The following is a 22,966-nucleotide window of genomic DNA, read 5'->3' on the forward strand; positions in this document are numbered from 1 at the left end:
TTCCCATCCACTGAATGCATATGTGGTAAGTTTAATAAAGATTTCGAAAAGTTATCTCTACTTTCTTAATTATCATTTGACCTTTACCAAACTCCGTCCTGTACCAGTATTAATGTAACAAAGTATGCTGTGTCGGTGCCCAAGTCATTAATGCCCTGTCGATTAGAAGAAAGGGCACAATTCTAATCAAACTTAATGACCCGATGGAAGCGCAGCTGATGAGCACGCTTGGACAGTGTCCTGTTTCATCAGCGGAATGAACCTGGCCACAAAGGTCAGAAGCATCGATTGAATCCCATTAAGGCCTCAGTTGGTAATGGCTATTGACAATGAGAGTTGACCATAAGGAAATGAACTTAAAATGTTACTTTACCTTTTCACTGTGCAGAAAGCTATGAGTCCAAGTATTCCGATTAAAACAAAAGCCCCTGCAATCAAGAGGATGATGCACAAAACTCCACACGTCCAGTGGTCAGGTACCCGTACGCCTCTCACACTGATGATTTTAATATGGGTATTATTAGCGTCAGAAATATTAAAAAGTATTCCATTATAGTTTACAACAGTATGGGTGGAGTTCTTCCCCTTGTTGTTTGAACCATTAGAGTTACCGTCCTTTGGTACTTTTACACCTGTCAATATCAGCCCTGAATCTGTATCATTTCCTTGGAAGTATTTTTCCTTGGTCTCACCACAGTAAGTTCTACACGTATTTAAGCAGTAATTGTTGTATAAATCAAACAAACTTTCACACTCTGTGGCGTTTTCTTCCATACACCGTTCTATGACGTCAAGCGTTGTGTTACATGGAATGTAAGAATCATAATGCTGAAGGCATCGTTTTAGAATAGATGTACTCTCCTCACAACTAATTGTCTTTCTGGAGAAATAGTTGCACGCCAAAGTAAAGTTCCAGATAGGGGGGCAAGGTGCGGTGAAAAGGAATTCCGCCATGTTGGATTTTCTTCTGTCGTCATTTGACGTTGAGTTGACGTCGTCACGCGTATCGACGTCTTCGTCAGAAAACTGAAAGTAAAGGACTGTTGTTATCAATGTACATTAGATCAGCGGTATTTTATTCATGTATTTAACTACCTGCCCGATAAAACAATAAATATGTTACCAATTCATGTATCTATTTTCAGCGTAACTTACCAAGTGTTTATCCTGTGTCGCCCATTTCAACTCGATCTAACTGGGATATCGTGCCCTAATGATTTATTGTTCACATCATCAACCATTAGTATGCAAAGGAGATGTTAACTAATGACTTGTTGATTCGAAGCACCGCAGTAATACTCTCGCACGTTGGTTCGAATCCCAATTTTACCCCGATTATGATCCTTGGTATATCAACGTCATGTCCAGGCAAACGGGTTTTGTTTAAGTGCTAAACAGCAAGAGCCAAAGACTTTGGAATCCTCTATAATACCTACATGCAGTTATATTATCAAAAAGGTAAGTAACAGTATCCACCAACTAATTATCGAAACAATATAGGAATGCATATTTCTCGTATAATCATTGTGTCGTTAACATGAATAAGAATTACGAAAATGTAAAACTGGAACAATTAGTCATCATCGAAGGCACAATCATTCCAAACCCGTCTTCAAGATTCTGTTCATGAACACAAAACTCTTAACCTTGCCAAACAAGCCGAGGTTAATGGGATTCGTTTCAATGGTTTGATTTGATATTCTGGAATGAGTAAGTGAATCTAGTTTTACGCCGCTTTTAGAAATATTCCAGCAATATCACACTCGTGGAACACCACAGGAGTTCACACTTTGCAATGACGTAGGGAATCGAACCCGGTCCTTTTGGGTGTCGAGAAAATCATTTATCTACTCACCCGCTCTGGATATTATAGAGGGCAGAGGAGTCCTTCGAGTATACCAGAAACCTATGATTGACGGTTCGAATCCCGGTTTGTCCTGATAACGTTTCTGAGTTTAACACTACAACATCGAGCCTTCCTCCCACATTCAACAGACACACAGGAGTACTGGTCAGAGCGGCATTAAACCCAACTGACCCTCTCATCCTCATACCAAAACCACCTTCTTGAAAGACATCCTGTTAAGTTGCATTTACGTCGGGCAATGAAATGCTTAGTATGTAGTTTACGATCCTACTTTGAGTACCCAAGGCGTATGGACACTGTTCGTTTCACTAGCGATAAACAGTCTTCTGTTAATGGACTTTAGACAAGTGAAAAGACATTTAATCCCATCAAACAAACACAAAGGCTATCTACTTTGTTACGACTATGGATTACACAGATAAAAGGCGACAAGTATGGAAAAAGCTCTCCGGGAATAAAATTGGGCGTTCTTCGAAAAAACAACCTGAAAAATGAACGCGTGAATCAATGATGTTTTAGACCTATCAACTGTCCGTATTCACTTGTAACACTGCTCTATCACCTGTCCGTATTCACTTGTAACACTGCTCTATCAACTGTCCGTATTCACATGTAACACTGTTCTATCAATTGTTCGTATTCAAATGTAACACTGTTCTATCAATTGTCCGCATTCACATGTAACACTGTTCTATCAATTGTCCGTATACACATGTAACACTGCTCTATCAATTGTCCGTATTCACATGTAACACCGCTCTATCACCTGTCCGTATTCACATGTAACACTGCTCTATCACCTGTCCGTATTCACATGTAACACTCTATCAACTGTCCGTATTCACATGTAACACTGCTCTATCAACTGTCCGTATTCAAATGTAACACTGTTCTATCAACTGTCCGTATGCACACGTAACACTGCTCTATCAACTGTCCGTATTCACATGTAACATTGCTCTATCACCTGTCCGTATTCACACGTACCACTGCTCTATCAACTGTCCGTATACACATGTAACACTGCTCTGTCAATTGTCCGTATTCACATGTAACACCGCTCTATCAATTGTCCGTATATGCATGTAAAATTGTTCTGTCAACTGTCCGTATTCACACGTAACACTGCTCTATTAACTGTCTGTATGCACACGTAACACTGCTCTATCACCTGTCCGTATTCACATGTAACACCGCTCTATCAACTGTCCGTGTGCACATGTAACATCGCTCTATCAACTGTCCGTATTCACATGTAACACTGCTCTATCAACTGTCCGTATATGCATGTATCAAATATTTAACACTATCGTGATTACTGTCCCAATTGTCCCGCCAAGGAACTCATATGAGAAAGGTAGGGTCGTTGCTCATTCTTTTACCAGATTAGATTATTGAGAAGACACAGCGATATAGCTTGTGATACTGTTGACGATGGCGTTAGTATGACCGAGCCTGCACCTGACTTACATGTCCATTTAATCTTCCAGTTGCTATACATCCGTGCTATACGGCGAGCTAAAGCAAACTCCGATTTCCGTATTGCGCGGATGCTGGGTCTGCCATTTCTTATGTTCAATAGTACGCGGCTCCTTTCGTTAAAACAAACATTTGAAAGACGTTGTTTCTCTCCTACCATGAGATACGCGACTTACATAAGGTCACAATGCACTATTGTGACGTTCTGTATATGCATATGCATTCGCATTGCTTGAAAAGAAACCTGTCATCAAAGTGATGCAACATGAATTCACGAGTTCTAGTATTTGATATTGCCAGATGCTTTTTTGTCCAAACAAAGAAAACTGATAATAGCAATACGAAGAACACGAAGGAAAAAGAAGAAAAAAACACTTCTTTCATGTTTTCAGTGATGGATCTTCTGTCATGGATTACAGAATAGAGTTTCTCGTGACGGATAATCTGTTTACAACGCAAACATAATGCATGTAATATAGGTGTTCTTTTGTGTTTATACATTTCGCAACATTTCTGCTAGAATGCGTCAAGTTTGGTTACATCAGCAATCTTCATATAGAGAAAGAGTCAGTTTAATCCTGTTGGTAAGCCAGCGTCTCGAACATCAAACACTGAGTAATATTTATGACACGGTTGCAACCTGAGACGTACATGCTGAGTAGCAGAAAAAGAAAATTAGAAATTGATTGAATCATTATATGAAGCATTATATCCAGATTATATGAATTAGGCCGGAATGGAATAGCAAAGTCGGTTATAATAAAAACAAAATGAGCGTCTTCCTTTACTTTTAAATTTCTGCATATAAATTACATTCCTTGGCTATTACATGCATAAAACAAGGAACGTTCGTTTATGTCTGAGAGACCTTTCGTAACGCAGTGCATGAAAAAGTTAATTGAAGTGAAATAATTTTCAAGAGTAAATCCGAATTTACCACTTTCATTTCTGATTGATTAACTGTTAATGCATGTAGTTATTTTTTGGCGATAGCCCTCGGGTCATGTTGCCATTATTAACAAAACAACGTTCTTTTCAAAGGTTTCTTGTGGTTTAATTACAAGCCTTCCTACTTCGTTATTTCATCAACGTTTTTAACCCCTCTTTCCTGCTATTACTGTAAGCGTTTCTGACAAACACCCACTCGGCTAACGTCAGTTAGGTAATGGTAGTTCAGCGTTTTTACGTTGGTCTATAGGTCCGGGTAAATGAACAAGTAAATGGATCACGAAATGGCAGGTAGAACTACTGGATGTCAGACATTAGACAGATTAAAAATACATATACACGCAGATAGACAGACACGCATCCTGTCTGACAAAAAGGATCATATGAGCTGAGGCAGGTTACGATCTGTCTGTGAAGAATTGACGTGGGGTGAAATGGGGTTTCACTCTCGTTCAGGATTATGGTAACTATGTAGAGACGTGTATGCACACCTGTGCGTCTGTGTGTATGTGTGACTGCCTGTTCTAGTCCGGACCAATTGAAAGTGCCGGTAGGAAAGATACATTTTGCATTTAATACTGAAAACTAACAGCTTTTTACATAGAAACGTAGCACATTCTTACATAGAAAAGTAGCACATTCTTACATAGAAAAGTAGCACATTCTTACAGAGATGCACATGATGCAAAAACAATTTCGTACTGATACAAGTCGAAGAGTCGCAATGACAAACATTTTTTAAATGAACGAAGGAATGTATAATTCCAGTCAAGTAAGGTCAAATGAACAATGTTTTGGTATCATAATAATTATCAAATACTTGAGATATGATGGATATTAAATACCTTTGCAACCGATTCTTCAAACCACGTGAAGCTGTATGTCCTGCAGATGTTATTGTTCCTTGTATCAGTACGGGAAAGAGGTCAAAGAAGACCCGATTCTTTTCTCTAATTTCTTTTGAGTAGTATATATTCTGGATTCCCAGACATTATAGGTCTCCAGTACCTCAAGTGAGTTGTTAGAGCCAACGAATGGAGATTGCATGGTTTTATTATGGAACCCGTTGTGACAATGTATCCAGACAATTGGTTACCCACAGTATTGTTTACCGTGCCAGGGCGTGAATATTTCCTGGCTGGGGCGTACAACAGTAATCACTCCTGCATATATCATCCTCGCACACAGACACAAACAGCTGTTGCACGTCTACTCTGGCAGTCATACTGTCACTACTACACTAAATAAAATAAACGTTTCACAAAATGAACAATGACAGTTAAGTGAGTGAGTTTAGTTTTACGCATCACTAAGCAATATTCCAACTATATGGCGGCGGTCTGTAAATAATCGTGTCTAGACCAGATCCAGTGATCAACAGCATGAGCATCGATCTACATAATTGGGATACGCTGACAGACAGTTAGGTACACAGTGCAATGAACAGTACATCGCACAGCGTTTATCACCGTAATGTAACTGCACCGATACATATCTGTGGTCCGATGAATGTCCTTTTTTGGATTCGTACCATTATGTCCCTTTGGGCCTTTGTCAGGAACCCAAATGACCTGCTCTTAAAACACCTGCAACCTGTTTGTCAGTTGCTCACCATGTTCGCGAACATAAGGGATGGTAACTATCTGATATTGATTCATAAATATGTGATAAGAGTTGGATACAGTATGAAGTTTTAGTAGAGCGAAGCACATTTAGTGTTGCGAGAACAAGACTCGCGTGTTTGCACAAATTAACAGATGGTCTATAAATAAACAGATAGACGGACAAATCGGCAAATAACCCAACGAAGCAATCAACATTGTAATATAAGCATGAAATCCATTTAGATTTGATAATGGATGTAAAAGACCCCAAACTCTCAAAGGTATCTGCTATCAATAGCCATCAAACTTACACCGATAACGTAGAAAAACACCACAGATAGCCAAGTGATCTCATCTCAAGTTTGATCTTGGAATCCACGGTACGTGATTCTCGATGCTCGTTGGCTAACATGACAGTATCAAGTCAGGCAGTCTTAACATTCCAAGCGATTAGATGGCGCCTCTCGTCTCCTTCGTAAGAACATTCTGATGATGGCATAGAGGAGAAAACCAATGAAAGAAACTGATTTGACGGAACGGATTGAACCATGTGGCACAAACAGGAGCCATTTAGCCAATTTAAGACAGTTTCTTTTGGTCATGGACAGTGTCTGAGGCTCTGAGGCTGAAAATGAAACCGGTCCACCGAGATGTCATTTAGGATCTTGTCTGCTTCGGGAAGTTATACAGATGCATCTTCTGTTGGAAAACACACTGCAAAAAGGTCAATGATAGGCTTGGAACAAGCTGTTTTTGCTCTCAAGAGATCCATGTAACTAATTCGATTGGAGTCTCGGCACATTTTTTTTATATTTTTCAGATGTTCAGTGGTCATTGAGAGTTCATTGATTTCAAGTTTCCAAGTCCCGGCCGGCATATGTGTAGCGGGTTCATTCATACTTAGATCAACTCTCAACTTTGAACAGACTTTTAGTGTGTCATCGTTTCGTGACAGAGTATTCTACACTATCGATCATTAGTGCGATCTAAATCCAGTGCGACAGTCAACGACGTCGAGAATGTTCGAACATTGTCATGAAAACTCTAATACTTGATACTGTTGTACGTTATGATACAGTTGTAAAGACGTTGTGTTACAGACAATACAGCAATAATACATCCACGATACATCTGCGATATTACAGTGACTGTATTGACAGCGTGTCAATTCAATTACTATTTTCACTAGTGAAAAGGTTGTTTATCGGGTATTCAGTGAGTTTGGTTTGGACTCAACAGTGATTTTATGACAATTACATCGTTCATTGACCTCGCATAATTGTTTGAAATTCGAGAGTACGATATTCGAAACAAGGCTAAGTGCATCCTGGTACAATTAAGGGACGTAACTCTATACAAGTGCAATTCAACACCCTACCACTGGGCAACACCATTGGGCATTCCATTGCACTCCTTTAATATGTTCACACTGTATAGACAATATGAATCGAAGTGGAGATTTTTTACAGATTTCACCCACTCTGCATTAGGGGTCCTGGGAATCCAAGCAAAAGATGCATATTAGCATTCTGCTCAATTCAAGTATATTCTTTTGACAAATGATCAACTATTGAGGATCTGAAGGAATTTTGTACTCATTCATCCTAAAAACTGTTTCTATGCACTGGGAGTTTGGAATTCTGTGTCCATTAATCAGTTGTGCAATGTCGGATATCAATGGGACCGTTCAGTGGAATTGCGTCACTAATTATACGGTTTGCGATACTCGAAACAACGGTAGGAAGTATTTCACTCTCAAACCTCTCCTTTATGACCCATTACAGATAACCTGAAAACATAAGCATTCTTGCACCGCAGCTCTGTGGTAGCACAGAGTACAATTACCAAGACATGTCTGGTAATGGGATTTTATAACAGAAAAAACCCGCCGAATCTTATATATAATTCTGCATCACACTATAATGGCGTCATGTTAGCCAAGGATTTAAAAGAAGGGTCAGTCGGTAGAAACATGATTTAAATATTTCTTGACATACTAATCGAGTTTTGACTCCATTACAAGCCATATGAAAAGTTTCTAGTCCGAGCACAAAGGGTCTGATACTGATGCTGTAAATAGACTCCATCCAAATCCATCTTCTACAACTGCATTAATCAGTACATAGTTCCATTAGACTTCGGTGTAAACTACTTGTTTACTGATAGCAATTATGCTGTCGGCAAACATGCCGATCTGACAGACGATGTGAAAGATGACCATAAGTGCAAAAAGATGATTTGTCGTTTTTTACTAATTTTCCAGTTTGAATCATTGGTAATCCCATCCAAAGTGTCGTCTTGTTTGTTTGCAACTAACATAGCTCTTTTGATGTAGAAATAATTAATGTCAAATCATCATTTAGAACAAAGCATGCTGTACGTTACGGAGTCATATTTCGCTGGAATCGATACTAATAACGTAAGAGGAGATCAGTTCTATCATTTAATCATTATTAATTATGTATAAAAATATAACTGTCGTCATTAAAAAAACATAACGATCAGAGCTATTACATTTCCCCTTTCTCGCTGGACGCACTGATATTTCTGCCAGGCGCTGACGGCAGTGTCTAAAGATGGTTCAGTAATAAATATGATGATATTATTACTGCTATCCCATTGGTTGCTCAAAGACATGTGTGGCCAGCTGACCTTTATTTGTTTTAACATGAAGGAATACATATGACTAGGAAAGGTAGGTATTAATGCAGTGGTACGGTGACATATGTAATTCTCGTTAATCCATGAAGGAAATCTAGGTAAATACCATCCAAATCTTAGAATTCTTGGTTTAACCATTGTTTCTATTATGCTAAGTTCTCAACAAACTGTAGTATACTAAGCCAGGTTTTCAGAATAAAACGAGGTCTGAGGTTTTGTCAAAGATAGATATATATATATATATATGTAGAGAGAGAGAGAGAGAGAGAGAGAGAGAGAGAGGGTAACTGTTATATTCATAGTTAAAGTAATATATTAGACAGTTATGTAATCCTTCTAATATTTTTAACTCGGTAAATATTTGTCAACAATTATAGGCAACAAGTCAATTCAGGTTCTTAAAAAACGCATCTGGTAGTTGGACGGAAATGCATTCTATAGGTGTTGTCCTACTGACACGGCTGCATGCCTCTGAATGATATGCTTGTCGGAAGTGTGGACAGGGTGTGTGGACATCTGTAACATGGTTGCAAGAATTTGGAAACTTGACCATTCGACTGCCCTCTCGTCTGTATGTTCATATTATGTGGTTCATGACTCTTCATTATGGAAGGGTAAACCCATTCTGTTGTACCCTAGTCTTGATATATATTAACGCTAAACAGTGATGAAGGAGCCTGAATTACCTCTGAACCGTAGTGTAAAGGAAAATAAAGCTAGCTGTTATTCATAAAACGTGTCATGAAAACAACACTTAATACAGACCTTGTATAATATGAAAGAAAATGCTATGTGACACATTTCGACATATATTCACTCCTTCAAGAGTATTCACTTCTTGTGCATCTAGATAAAGAAACCCCATCCTATTATCTTCTCCGACGTCCGCATCAGAAGAGCGTAAATACGACGACTCGAACCATTAAATGCATATTACGACCGCGAGGTACCCGATGAGTTCAGATAACTGGACCAGAATTCCGGGACCCTCTGCTGTTAAATTATCATCAACGTTAGAAGACCCCACGTGTTGTAAACAACCTAATGTACGTCATGGCGGTTAAAACCTCATTAGTTCAACATCCATGAACATAGCATTAATGTGATGAGACTCAGGTACCTAATTTTCCCTGGCATGCGGTGAAGATGGCTTTAACTGCGAATATCTTCAAAGCGAGATTTACAACTGTTCCCAATTTGACGCTGGTATACGTTATTGGTGTAGACGTTAAACGAGAAATGGAGTCTCTGTCGTGTGATAATATTATACCTACATCGTACACATAACTGCAACAAATATTTGAAACAGATTTTAATATTGCAGAATAATTAACAGAGCAGAATACTTTTTTGTTTTAACATTTTTCTTCCCTAGGCATACGAATAGTGTTAAGCAATGGATTGATTGTTCATCTTTTCTCAAGATGGTGGAAATCGGTACGGTGACGTCAAAATTACATTTATAAAAACACAAAAAGAAAAAAACCTTCAAAAATGGATGGAAACAAACACGTAATATCTTAAACTAAACATTTACTTGGAAACACATGTCTACTTTGACGATGTTCCTTTTTTAGTGTTTTGTTTAGATGACGTGGAACCAAGTAAAAGAAACTGTAGGTCAATTTCACGGCGGGAATAAACTCTTTGACTTTTCATTCGGACAATATGCAAAAACATATTTCACCCTAAAGACTGTTACATTTTGAAAACTAAATCAACCACCGATCTTAGGGTGTTTGAAATTACTTACATCAAGTGATGAAAAGAACGAAGCACATTCTGCTTTAAGGTTACAATTTGTAATATACCACCAGTATCAAGACGGGGGTACAACAGAATTGGTTTACCTTTTCATAATGAAGAGTCATGAACTACATAATATGAACATACAGACCAGAGGGCAGTCGAGTGGTCAGCTTTCCAAATTCTTGCAACTGTGTTACAGATGTCCACACACCTTGTCGCCTTTTCCAACAACATATCAGTAAGACACCTGGGATACCATGTTGGAACTAGTGCCGTGCTTCCCTTAACCCCCAAACCCTACCCCTACCCCCACCCGGCCTCGATACCATATCAACGTTTTGTTGGGCTTTTAAAGTTAGCTAACATGTTACAACCTTCTTTCCGTTGGCACAATTTCTTAAAAATAACCCCGAATATGCTTCACAACACATGATCTTTATTTAAAAACAATACTGTCACGTGAGATCTATTTTTATGGAACTTAACACAGAAACTCATCAATGACAGGAACTGAATAATTTCGATGATGATCGATCGTTTGAGATTATCCAATCTTCACTCCTGGATTTAAATCCAAAACGTCAACCATTGGGGTTAAAGAACAAAATGAAAAATATACCCGTGGTAACTGACTAATATAACAACAATTAAAACCAATTTCCACTTCTACATGTCATTCGGAACTCAATATGACATGATCTGCTGTTTTGCGGTTTACAACGTTGTCATGCATTATCATTACTACATTCGACGAGATATTAATGTAGCGATACTATCCGACTAGATCCGCGTGTCATTGAGGATGTTCTGGTCTAGGAAGAACAGGATCACCATGGGGACGCCAGCAGGAAAGCAAGTTCCATCAATAACAGGAATGAATAAAAGATCTTTGAACAAGACATGTTTGATGTCTTTGAATCCAGAATTGAAAGATTCTGACATCTTTGATTTGGCAGCACAACACAAACATTTATTTCCACATACAACATAAAAGCGTACTTACAGGAGAAAACCCATCTATTTCATTAGGCAACGAATAACGCTTCAACCCAACGACAAAGTGGGTCGATATATACATCTGTCGGTCAAATACCTCAGCATTTATGTTATGACAGCTAAAAGCAAAAAGCCATTTCAAGAACTGTGGTCCCGTTGCAAAAGATTCTAGGGGATTAAAAAAGAAATAGACGTGTCTTGCTTCCCTCTTTCACCTTCCTATACCAGGAAAATGGTTTGTTAATTAAGACCACAAGCTCATGTTTTTCACCACTCAAGAGATCTATCAAAGAAGCCGAACAGGATCTTTTGTGAAGGCGGACAAAAAATGTTTACGTCTGAAGTTTGCATCTGTACCAGTGTATCTGAGTTCTGTGTTCGTCTGGTTGAGATAGTCCCCGTGGGATTAATTAAATCTTGGTAAAGTCAGAATGAAGATAGCAATTCGGTGACCGTGTTATCAAAGCTAGACAGCAGCGTCTTTCATTGGCTCAGTGTAACAGTCGTGTTATTGTGGTGAAGCTGCACACGTACAGCCGTTGTTGTTATTGGATTCTTGGATACGCGGTGCAGGAACTTTATGCTGATCGTTAGTGTTTGTGTAACGGATCTGAACATTAGCTTCAGAGTATAAAGCGGGTTGTGACCAGTGAGGAGACGGGAATCCCTCCTTAAATCTCAGGCCACCTCTCAACACATCTCTTTACGACACCAATAAGATGATTTAGGAGGGAATTTCCACTTGTAATTGCTGCGTTAATACATATTTGCACACATTATTTCCGGGACATTCTCTCACATCTTGCTCTTTCTACTTCTATCCGCAACTATATTAGTTATCTGACGCAAGGGCAGTGCAGCCTATCCACTCCCCTCGCCACCCTAAACCTCCACCCCTACCAGCGAACACCACCCACACATGCGCACGTACCCTACACATGCGCACGTACCCTTGTTTATCCCTACCAGTTTCAAATTTGCATTTTACGTATTTCTTCTTCTTTATAGTTCGTGGTGGTTGTCATTAGAGCTGACTAACTTGTGAATCGGGTAGTCACTTGGAGTGTCCTTGTTAATTGTTTGATTGTCAACGTCCTGACGGTTAAATACTCTCCTTCCACGACCCAACCCCGCCCCTACTACGGACCAACACTTGACCTTCCCTTCCCATCATACCAACTCGCCTACACACACAGACCCATGTGCCTATGACCCCAAGAACACGCAATCACCTAAAGCCACACACACGCACACACACATATAGTCACAGAGGCCACAACACCGTTGAGTCTGTCACCTAAAGCCACACACACGCACATACACATACAGCCATAGAGGCCACAACAAAGTTGCACCTGTCACCTAAAGCCACACACACGCACACACACATATAGTCACAGAGGCCACAACACCGTTGAGTCTGTCGCCTAAAGCCACACACACGCACACACACATACAGCCATAGAGGCCACAACACCGTTGTGCCTGTCACCTAAAGCCAACACCTGTCACCTAAAGCCACACACACACACACACATATAGTCACAGAGGCCACAACAAAGTTGTGCCTGTCACCATAAAAGCCACACACACGTACACACACATACAGCCATAGAGGCCACAACAAAGTTGTGCCTGTCACCTAAAAGCACACACACGCACACACACATACAGTCACAGAGGCCACAACACCGTTGAGCCTGTCACCTAAAGCCACACACACGCACACACACATACAGCCATAGGGGCCACAACACCGTTGTGCCTGTCACCTAAAACCACACACACACACACGCACACACACATACAGCCATAGAGGCCACAACAAAGTTGTGCCTGTCACCTAAAACCACACACACACACACACATATACAGTCACAGAGGCCACAACAAAGTTGTGCCTGTCACCTAAACCACACACACACACACACACACACATACAGCCATAGAGGCCACAACAAAGTTGTGCCTGTCACCTAAACCACACACACACGCACACACATACAGTCACAGAGGCCACAACACCGTTGAGCCTGTCGCCTAAACCACACACACGCACACACACATATAGTCACAGAGGCCACAACACCGTTGAGCCTGTCGCCTAAAGCCACACACACGCACACACACATACAGCCATAGAGGCCACAACAAAGTTGTGCCTGTCACCTAAAGCCACACACACGCACACACACATACAGTCACAGAGGCTACAACACGATTGAGTCTGTCACCTTAAACCATACATACACACACACACACATACAGCCATAGAGGCCACAACACCGTTGTGCCTGTCACCTTAAACCACACATACACACACGCACGCAGGCACACACACACACATACAGTCACAGAGGCCATAACAAAGTTGTGCCTGTCACCTTAAGCCACACGCACGCACGTACGCAAGCACACACACGCACACACAAATACAGTCACAGAGGCCACAACAAAGTTGTGCCTGTCACCTTAAACCACACACACACACACGCACATACAGCCATAGAGGCCACAACACCGTTGTGCCTGTCACCTTAAACCACACATACACACGCACATACAGCCATAGAGGCCACAACACCGTTGTGCCTGCCACACATACACACACACACACACACGCATATACAGCCATACACACACACACCACACACACACACACCACACACCACACACACGCACATACAGCCATAGAGGCCACAACACCGTTGTGCCTGTCACCTTAAACCACACACACACACACTCACATACAGCCATAGAGGCCACAACACCGTTGTGCCTGTCACCTTAAACCACACACACGCACATACACACACACACACACACACACATACACACACACCTATTACCTTATACAGCCATAGAGGCCACAACACCGTTGTGCCTGTCACCTTAAACCACACATACACACACACACACACATACAGCCATAGAGGCCACAACACCGTTGTGCCTGTCACCTTAAACCACACATACACACACGCACATACAGCCATAGAGGCCACAACACCGTTGTGCCTGTTTCCTTAAACCACACATACACACACGCACGCACACACACACACACACACACAGCCATAGAGGCCACAACACCGTTGTGCCTGTCACCTTAAACCACACCTATTTTCTTCGACCTATTTGTACTCATCGAGCTCTAGTGCGTCAACTTGGACTCAAGAAGCACACCCCTCGTTTACCGAAACGCTGCATCCTCTTAAAATCGTTCTCGCTCTCTTCAATCCCCTTCTGCATTCCTCCCTATATCTCAGGCTAATGTTTCTCCTGTCTCTCTATCGCATTCCCTCTCCGCCATTATCCCCCTAATGACTGTCTGTCGGAGGCAAGTAATGCATTAAGTATATGTCAATGTATCAGATTTAACGATGATGGCTTGATGATGACTGACGCAAATGTCTTACATTCGATGTCATCAAGATCGTACTCCCACATTGAAGTAAAATTTAGGAATTCTACCTCAGATTAAGATATGAAATTGCAGATGATATAGTTCCCGATGTGCGTGTATTATTATACTTGCATGCACCAGCTGCTTTGTTCTCTTACCGTGTAATCAGCTGCGCAGGTAATTCAGTGCATGAGGTGTGCGATCAATCCCTCGCTGCCATGTTGGATTGTGTCAACACTTTGTCTCATCTTGTACATTGCATGTACATTACACTGAGATGACTGTACAGATATGTTTAAGCTCGAAGCGTCTAATGATTCTGTAGCTAGTGTGTGACTGTCTCCCTTTGTTACTTGCATGTACATTACATTGAGATGAAGACATCGAAAGGGAGGGAACAGAATTGTTCTGTATAATATGTTGCCTCAGTAACTGCATGTATCTTGTTATATATTGTACATTGCATGTACATTACATTGAGACTGAGACTCAGATAGTGACGTGACATGCACACTGTTTTGGAAAGAAAGTGATTCTCGCAGACAGAATATGCCACCCTTCCTTTTTCCAAGTTGTACATTGCATTATCTTTTTTATAATGTACATTGCAGGGTTACTCCCTAGTTAGACATCCCATTAGTTAGACATCCCATTAGTTAGACATCCCAGTTGTGCAACACCCATATATATATGGGAATGTCCCAATTTGGATATTTCAACCAGTTAGTTGAACCTAAGGAAAACTGTTATTGTGTGTAAATGTCTTGGAGTTATTTTTGATAGAAAGTGTTCTTTCTAATTATCTATATCAAATATCTGTCATCAAGCTACTAAAGCCAAGTATTTTGTTTTACGCAGAAGTCGAATGTTAAACTTATTAATACAATGTCAACGTTATCGCTTTGATTCAATGGTGAAACCAATCTTGTTCTATGGTTGTGAAATTTGTTTATGTCAAACAAATTGAAAATGTACGCTTATGTTTTATGAGAAAAATTACTACCTGTAAAGAAAAGTACCCATTGTATATGCTTTATGGTGAATTAGGTAAAGTCATACTTTCTGTTGATGTTAAAATTCGTATCGTAACTTTTGGTCTAAATTATTTACAAACAATGCATCTACATTATCTTCAATCTTTTATCTGTATATAATCTTCATATTGAAGGCATTCACAGAATATGTCACCCTTCCTTTTCCAAGTGTACATTGCATGTATCTTAATTTATATTGTACATTGCATGTACATTACATTGAGACTAAGACCCGGACAGTGACGTGACTGGTACACTGTACACTGATTCTCATAGACAGAATATACAAGCCTACCCTTTCCATGTTGTACTTTGCATGAAGTTCAAATCATATATAGTTAGTCTGGCGTCGTCATGACTCACCATGTAACACCCGGTGTCACCACGGATTTTCAGTGAACCATTCACATAATGTTCACCTCAGGTTTGCCTTTTACACCTAATGAAGTCTGTCGCTTTCGGTGGAATACCGAGACTGTTTTTTCACTACGTGGAGGTGTTTATTTGCATGTCCATTACATTGAGATGTGGCACTAACAGCCATGGTACACAATAATGTGTTATAACGTATAGGATAGGTCTGGCAGTCAGAATATCCCTGTTTATTATATTGTACATTGCACGATACACTGGGGAGATGGCACAGAGCCCTATTGAGTCAGTCGGATTATACGCATTGTGCATTACATGTACATTACACGACGGCAGGTAAGGCAGCGATTATAAAGGTACATTACGTAGTATAGTGAGTGAGTGAGTGAGTATGGTTTTACGCCGCTTTTAGCAATATTCCAGCAATATCACGGCGGGAACAACAGAAATGGGCTTCACACATTGTACCCATGTGGGGATTCGAACCCGGGTCTTCGGCGTGACGAGCGGACGCTTTAACCACTAGGCTACCCCACCGCCCCACGTAGCATAGTGTCAATGCGGTTAAGCGGTCGGAAGATACATTTTCCCTTGGTACAGCAAAGTGAATTATGCATTTCAATTATGCACTGAACCGTATGAACAGTGAGTCACTGCATTAATCATGCTTTGTAACATAAACATATTCCAATTATTCAAGCACTTGCCAAGTTTAAACAACAAAAGTCGAAAACTGATGTAAAAAAATTAGATCACATTAATGGGTCTGTTTCACTCTGGTGAATATTCTGCACATATCATCATTAATGCTTAACTGATTATTTTTTTTCGACAAAGCATAATCAATATAATATAATATGTATGCCCCAAACAAACAGTGAAATAACGACACGTGAACGATATTCAGGCATGTTCATAATATGGCATCATATTAGTAGTGTTTATAGTCTCCACATCTTATGCCAACTTGACGTTTATTTCGAGTATTATTATAATAGTCGAGTAAAACCAGTGACTAATGTTATGAGCCACGTCCAACGCCGTCTGGATGTGATGACAATGAACCAAGTACCAGAACTGGACCCCAGATCCATTAAATCGACTTCTATTGGTTACATGTACGCAGGAGCATTGATTTCAGCGGCGTTGAATATCACAAACATATATTCCCTTTCTTCTCCTAGAAATGGTCAAATGTAAAATATAATGTTGACTTCCTGCTGTGCATAGACAGGGATGGGCCAAAGCCTGGTAGAAAACAGGCATCGAGCGATTGATACAATAACACAGACTGATACATGTGTTTGACACAACATGATAGTGATACCGTATGAGAGAGCCATACAGCAACCGCTGAGACGGGACTGAAATAATCATTCAAATCTGCAAAACGCTCTTTTGAAAATGAAATAGATATTCTAACTTCATTGTATGCTGTGCCAATGTACACCTGAACTGTATTCTTCAATAACATGGGATTTTGCAATTGAAATATATCATGCTTCTGTTTTTATCGTCAAAACATTTGTAATGTCGTGAATAAATCAAAGTAAAGAAGCTCTCAATCAAGTGACATTTGAAGGTTTGAACGTGGCATTTCATTTCGATAGTTATATGATTTACAATTGAATAATGTCGGAAATTGCAAGAATTGGTATCCAGCAGTACCGACAAAGAAACCTTATATGAGAACATCAGATTTAAGAAACATACGGTAATAGCAAACTTACAGTTCAATTAATGCAGTTAGTATTTGCTCAGAGGAATAACGGTATTTGCAAACCACTAACTAAAGGAAAGAACTTAAATTGTACTAGCAGAAATAACTGTCTGTCCACAATAAGTTGACAGAGTTAGTTAGCTGATACAAATAAACAACGGGCCTCATGTCTCCTAATAACATCACCTGATACAGACGCTGGACAGTGGTCGGCCTTTAACGATATGCATGCATAGACCTCAGATATTAACCCTTGCATACATTTCCAGTTCTAAGTTCCAAGGCTCATAAACCATATGACGAACATATTTCTATTTTGTTTCTCATTTCGGACAGATATGTTTAGAGATTTAAAATCTGTGATCTAAATATATCATCTTCTTGGTGCAACACTGTACATCATCCCCGTCCAATTATCCGTTCATCCTGTTCCAACTAATAACAGATCCCGTTACGAGCTCTACGTGTACGGCTTTCCTAACAAAATATAATACACACACCCACGGCGTCCTGAATCACCTACTGTCCGAACTTTAACACAAACAGGTTTATCATAGTTTATTTTCACTCTGCCAATCTTTTCCTTCCACCTTTCACATCCCCTTATAAAACGATCCTTGATACCGAAATAAACCCTAGATGGCGGGCAGGTCCTCTCTGTTAATATAATTGCATGTTCCTATTGTTATCATCAATATAATCGTACATATTCCCATCATTATAAAAGGAAAAAATATTATTATCTCATTTGCTGTCCAAAACACAGAGCGTTACATTAATGCACGATGATAAACCGTTCTCACGCACGAGTCGAATTTCATTGATTTTTTCGTCGTTGAGGATCTTTAAGGGATTTCGGCTGTCAGCAGGGCCTAAGCAATAAGTCTGTAACACAATTTGTAAATCTTTTCATCTCTAGTATGCTTAAGATCGACTTTTGTAGCCTCCCCATTACTTGCGAGATTTTTAACTTCCGACCCGTGAAACTCGCGTATCCGTTTCCTTCGAGGTTTAAGTGTGTCTTCGGTGTGTGCTGATTAAAACCCATTTGCTATCGTCTTCCGCACCCCATGTGACCTGTTTGTATTGATTCCGTGGTAAAAAATATGTAGCTTTCTGTTTCTGCAAAAACATCAATGAATTTCACAGAACAAACGTGAAATGAATTATACTGATCTAGCCCCAAAGGATTCGAGGTTTCTCATACGAGCTGAATTCAAAGAGTGTGTTTTTAAAAGATACAAAACTAACATTCTATCAGTATCTTCTGGTATCTCTCTGGAGTAAATTTATGGTTTTATTTGGTTTTATTAATGAATGATTCAGTTTGGGTGGAGGTTATCGACATCTGCCTATTATTGTCTTAATCAAATTTGCATGTATGGTGTATATAGCGCAGAATTGAAGTCATAAAAGAAATTGTGCATGAAATCAATTCACGTTTACAGTCCATTTCAAATATTCGGATTCGTACTGTTGGCTCTGCTCATAGGCTTCAGAAGAGATTTCTTATGATTATAAAAACTGTTATGTCGCCTTTATTTGTGCAGACGAAGACGGATAATCAGATTTACCCAGAAAGTAGAGGTAAAATTGTGCGACAATTTATCGAAACGACCAAGGCACAAGTGTCTGAAATTGGATAACCTCGTAGTGTGGTCGAAGCGTTGTCGTATTCTGGTCTTCGTGTGGTCGTAGTCTGATCGTAGTGTGGCCATAGTGTCGTCATAGTGTAGACATAGAGTGGTTGTAGTGTGGTCGTAGTGTGACCATAGTGTGGTCGTAGTGAGGTAGTAGTGTGACCATAGTGTGGTCGTAGTGTGGTCGTAGTGTGACCATAGTGTGGTCGTAGTGTGACCATAGTGTGGTAGTGGTGTGGCCATAGTGTCGTCATAGTGTAGACATAGAGTGGTTGTAGTGTGGTCGTAGTGTGGTCGTAGTGTGACCATAGTGTGGTCGTAGTGTGGTAGTAGTGTGACCATAGTGTGGTCGTAGTGTGGTCGTAGTGTGACCATAGTGTGGTCGTAGTGTGGTAGTAGTGTGACCATAGTGTGGTCGTAGTGTGGTCGTAGTGTGACCATAGTGTGGTAGTGGTGTGGTCGTAGTGTGACCATAGTGTGGTCGTAGTGTGACCATAGTGTGGTCGTAGTGTGGCCATAGTGTGGTCGTAGTGTGGCCATAGTGTGGTAGTAGTGTGACCATAGTGTGCTCGTAGTGTAGTCATAGTGTGCTCGTAGTGAGGTCGTAGTGTAGTCATAGTGTGATCGTAGTGTGGCCATAGTATGGTAGTAGTATGGTCGTAGTGTGGCCATAGTGTGGTAGTAGTGTGGTCATATGGTCATAGTGTGGCCATAGTGTGGTCGTAGTGTGGCCACAGTGTGGTCGTAGTGTGGCCATAGTGTGGTCGTAGTGTGGCCATAGTGTGGTAGTAGTGTAGTCATATGGTCATAGTGTGGCCATAGTGTGGTCATAGTGTGGCCATAGTGTGGCCATTGTCTGGTCGTAGTCTGGTCGTAGCCACTTTGACGTAGTGTAATACCTGCGTCCACCTCTTTTAGTGTGGTTCGGACATACGATGGACATAAAGTGTGAACTGATATTTCTCACAGCAAAATCGATTGGTTTCAAGCTCTCCGGGAAACTGGAAAGAAACAGTTCTGGTTTCTATAAGGTTTTTATTACGTGTCTGGTTTGGAAATACTGAACCACCGGAAATTGAATGGAAATCAAATCAATCCAGCAGGAATTCGGAGAAACCCATAGAAGCCTGCCAGGAAACCGACAGGAAACGGGCAACTTGAAAGTTTCCAAAATCATTAAACCTAGGAAATGTTAAAGCAAACCGAAACAGACTTCAATGTTCCATCTTGTTGACAACCTCACTCACTGTTCACATAACAGAAGCAAACAACCAACGTACGTCCCTTTCTATGAGTTACAGATGTACAGGTACATGCATCAAAAGCCAATGTACTCGTGTTATTCATTCCCGTAAGCCTTTGAAGTGAAACAAGGAACTCAACAATTGGCGAAACCCACTCGCTAACCTTTTCGAGACATGCAACCAGCGATACTGTCACTCGTAACAGTGAAAAATACATCAGAACCCGAAAACATAATCTGACCATATCTACAGCCAACTGTTCCCTGAAAAGCCATTTTCACATTATTCCTCGATGGGGCAGCCAGAACGTCATAAAGTACAGCTGGCGTCTGACTATGAACGCAGCCAAAGAACTTAAAAGCAGCATAAATCAAAGGGGCAAAGCTTGAGCTCAGGTGAGATAAAGATGAACCAGACCGATAACAATATTACTTTCCCAAGAAGAAGACAGCAGCTCTGGCGTGTCGTTCAGTAATGTAATATACGAACTAGGCACGGCGTGAGATTATGGCATTGTCATGAAGAGGGCAAGGCTTTCATCGATAGCGTTTGATGACTACATCTAGGCGCTCAAGCAGCTATTATTTCTGTATTGAGAAGGACCGGAATTTGGTTTTCATTTATAGTCTTTCAAGCCTTTATCCTCATTTAATGACCGCCAGCCTATAACCTGTACGCATGATTTGCGTGACTAGGCATTGATGGACAAAATGTTACTCAGTACGTCTCTTTGGCATAAGAAGACTTCAATTCCCACGTGGGATATCTATAAATGCCGTTATTCATTAACAATGGCTTTGAACAATCATACCGTGCAAGTGTGAAACGAAGCGTATTTACCTTCACCGGTGTTTATGTAAAATAAAGCCATCTGTCCACATTTTATGTAACATCCCTGTTGCATCTCAGGTGCGTCACACCATTGGTTATTAATGACTGCTGCTTAATTGGTATAACATAGACTAAGCATATTTAATATAATATCCCCGGTTGTGCCTTCGTTCAAGCAACCCCTGAAGATCCGGGTTAGAATTGGCCTTCAGTAACCCATGCTTGTTGTAAGAGGCGACTAACGGGATCGGGTGGTCAGGCTCGCTGGCTTGGTTGACACATATCATCGTAACCCAAGTGCTTAGATCGATGCTCATGATCTTGATTACTAGATAGTCTATTCCGGATTCGATTATTTACAGACCGCTGCTCTATAGCTGGAATATTGCTGAGTTCGCCGTAAAACTATACTCACTCACTCACTCGTTCAAGCAATGACGGAATAACATAATTAATAGAGTTTATATTTTGAATGCTGCATCCGCTTTAAATTCAGTATGAAACGTAAGTTCGACTGTTTCCGACGTCAATGTATGCGCACGTAAACCGATTCACCGATGTGGTATGAACGTCTATAGAATGACAATGGAGAACCTAACTGAAAAAAGAGTACGCCCCCATAGATCATTCGAAAATAAATAATGACAGAAACGTGTGTTCGCCGCCAGTGCAGGGAGGTAACATCGCATCTCCTTTACTAAATGGCGATGCTGCAGGCTTCCTCCATACCTGCCAACTCTCACGATTTTGGTTTGAGACTCCTGCATTTAATACTCATGTCACACTCTCACGTCAAAACTGATAAATCTTACACCAGAGAGGGTTCATATGGAAAATAAAAATATAAATCCGTTAAAAATCACACAAGTAGGCCTGAATGCATTGTGAGAAGGGAATTTGCAGTTAAGCGTTGGCTTCAGATGGGCATCAGGCCCTGGCCGGGGAGGGCGGCCCTTGACCTCGGCATCTCAGGCATTTTACCCTCTTAGGATTGGAAGCTCTATTCACACAGTATTCTGTGTGTACATCATGTTCATTACATACAGTCATTGGCTTTGTATTGTCATATCTAACCTGAATTATAATGATAATTTATTACATTTTTCTTTGAATTACTGTATTTTGTGTAATTGCATCGGCGTGACTTGTTTATATAATTTTGGCGTAATTATGATTAAATATATAAATATAACCGTTGAATTAACAGAATATGTTCTGCTTCCTGTCCCGGTTTCTGAGTTGAAGAATTTATACATTAATTAATCCGATACTCATAACGTCAAGTTGTTTAATTGCAAGTTATTAAACACTTTTCCGGCTGCGTCTTTGAATGACGTCAAATACGTTTATCCGGAAACTCCACCCTGCTCGGTTGATTACAGCTAGGAATACTTACTGGCAGTACATGTATAAAA

At 40.4% G+C, this 22,966-nt stretch overlaps 1 protein-coding gene across 1 annotated transcript in view; it reads right to left on the bottom strand.

The window, feature by feature from the left end:
* The window catches only part of LOC124275532, a 51,034-nt gene that overhangs the window by 10,357 nt on the left and 17,711 nt on the right, over window positions 1-22,966 (bottom strand). The window contains exon 2 of the mRNA XM_046711110.1: window positions 374-1,026. Coding sequence (XP_046567066.1) covers window positions 374-1,026 — 653 coding nt within the window. The remainder of the gene's footprint in view (window positions 1-373; window positions 1,027-22,966) is intronic.

Source organism: Haliotis rubra, unplaced genomic scaffold (genome assembly GCF_003918875.1).
Source record: "Haliotis rubra isolate DU_JTF1 unplaced genomic scaffold, ASM391887v1 Scf20, whole genome shotgun sequence".
Classification (NCBI taxonomy): Eukaryota; Metazoa; Mollusca; class Gastropoda; order Lepetellida; family Haliotidae; genus Haliotis; species Haliotis rubra.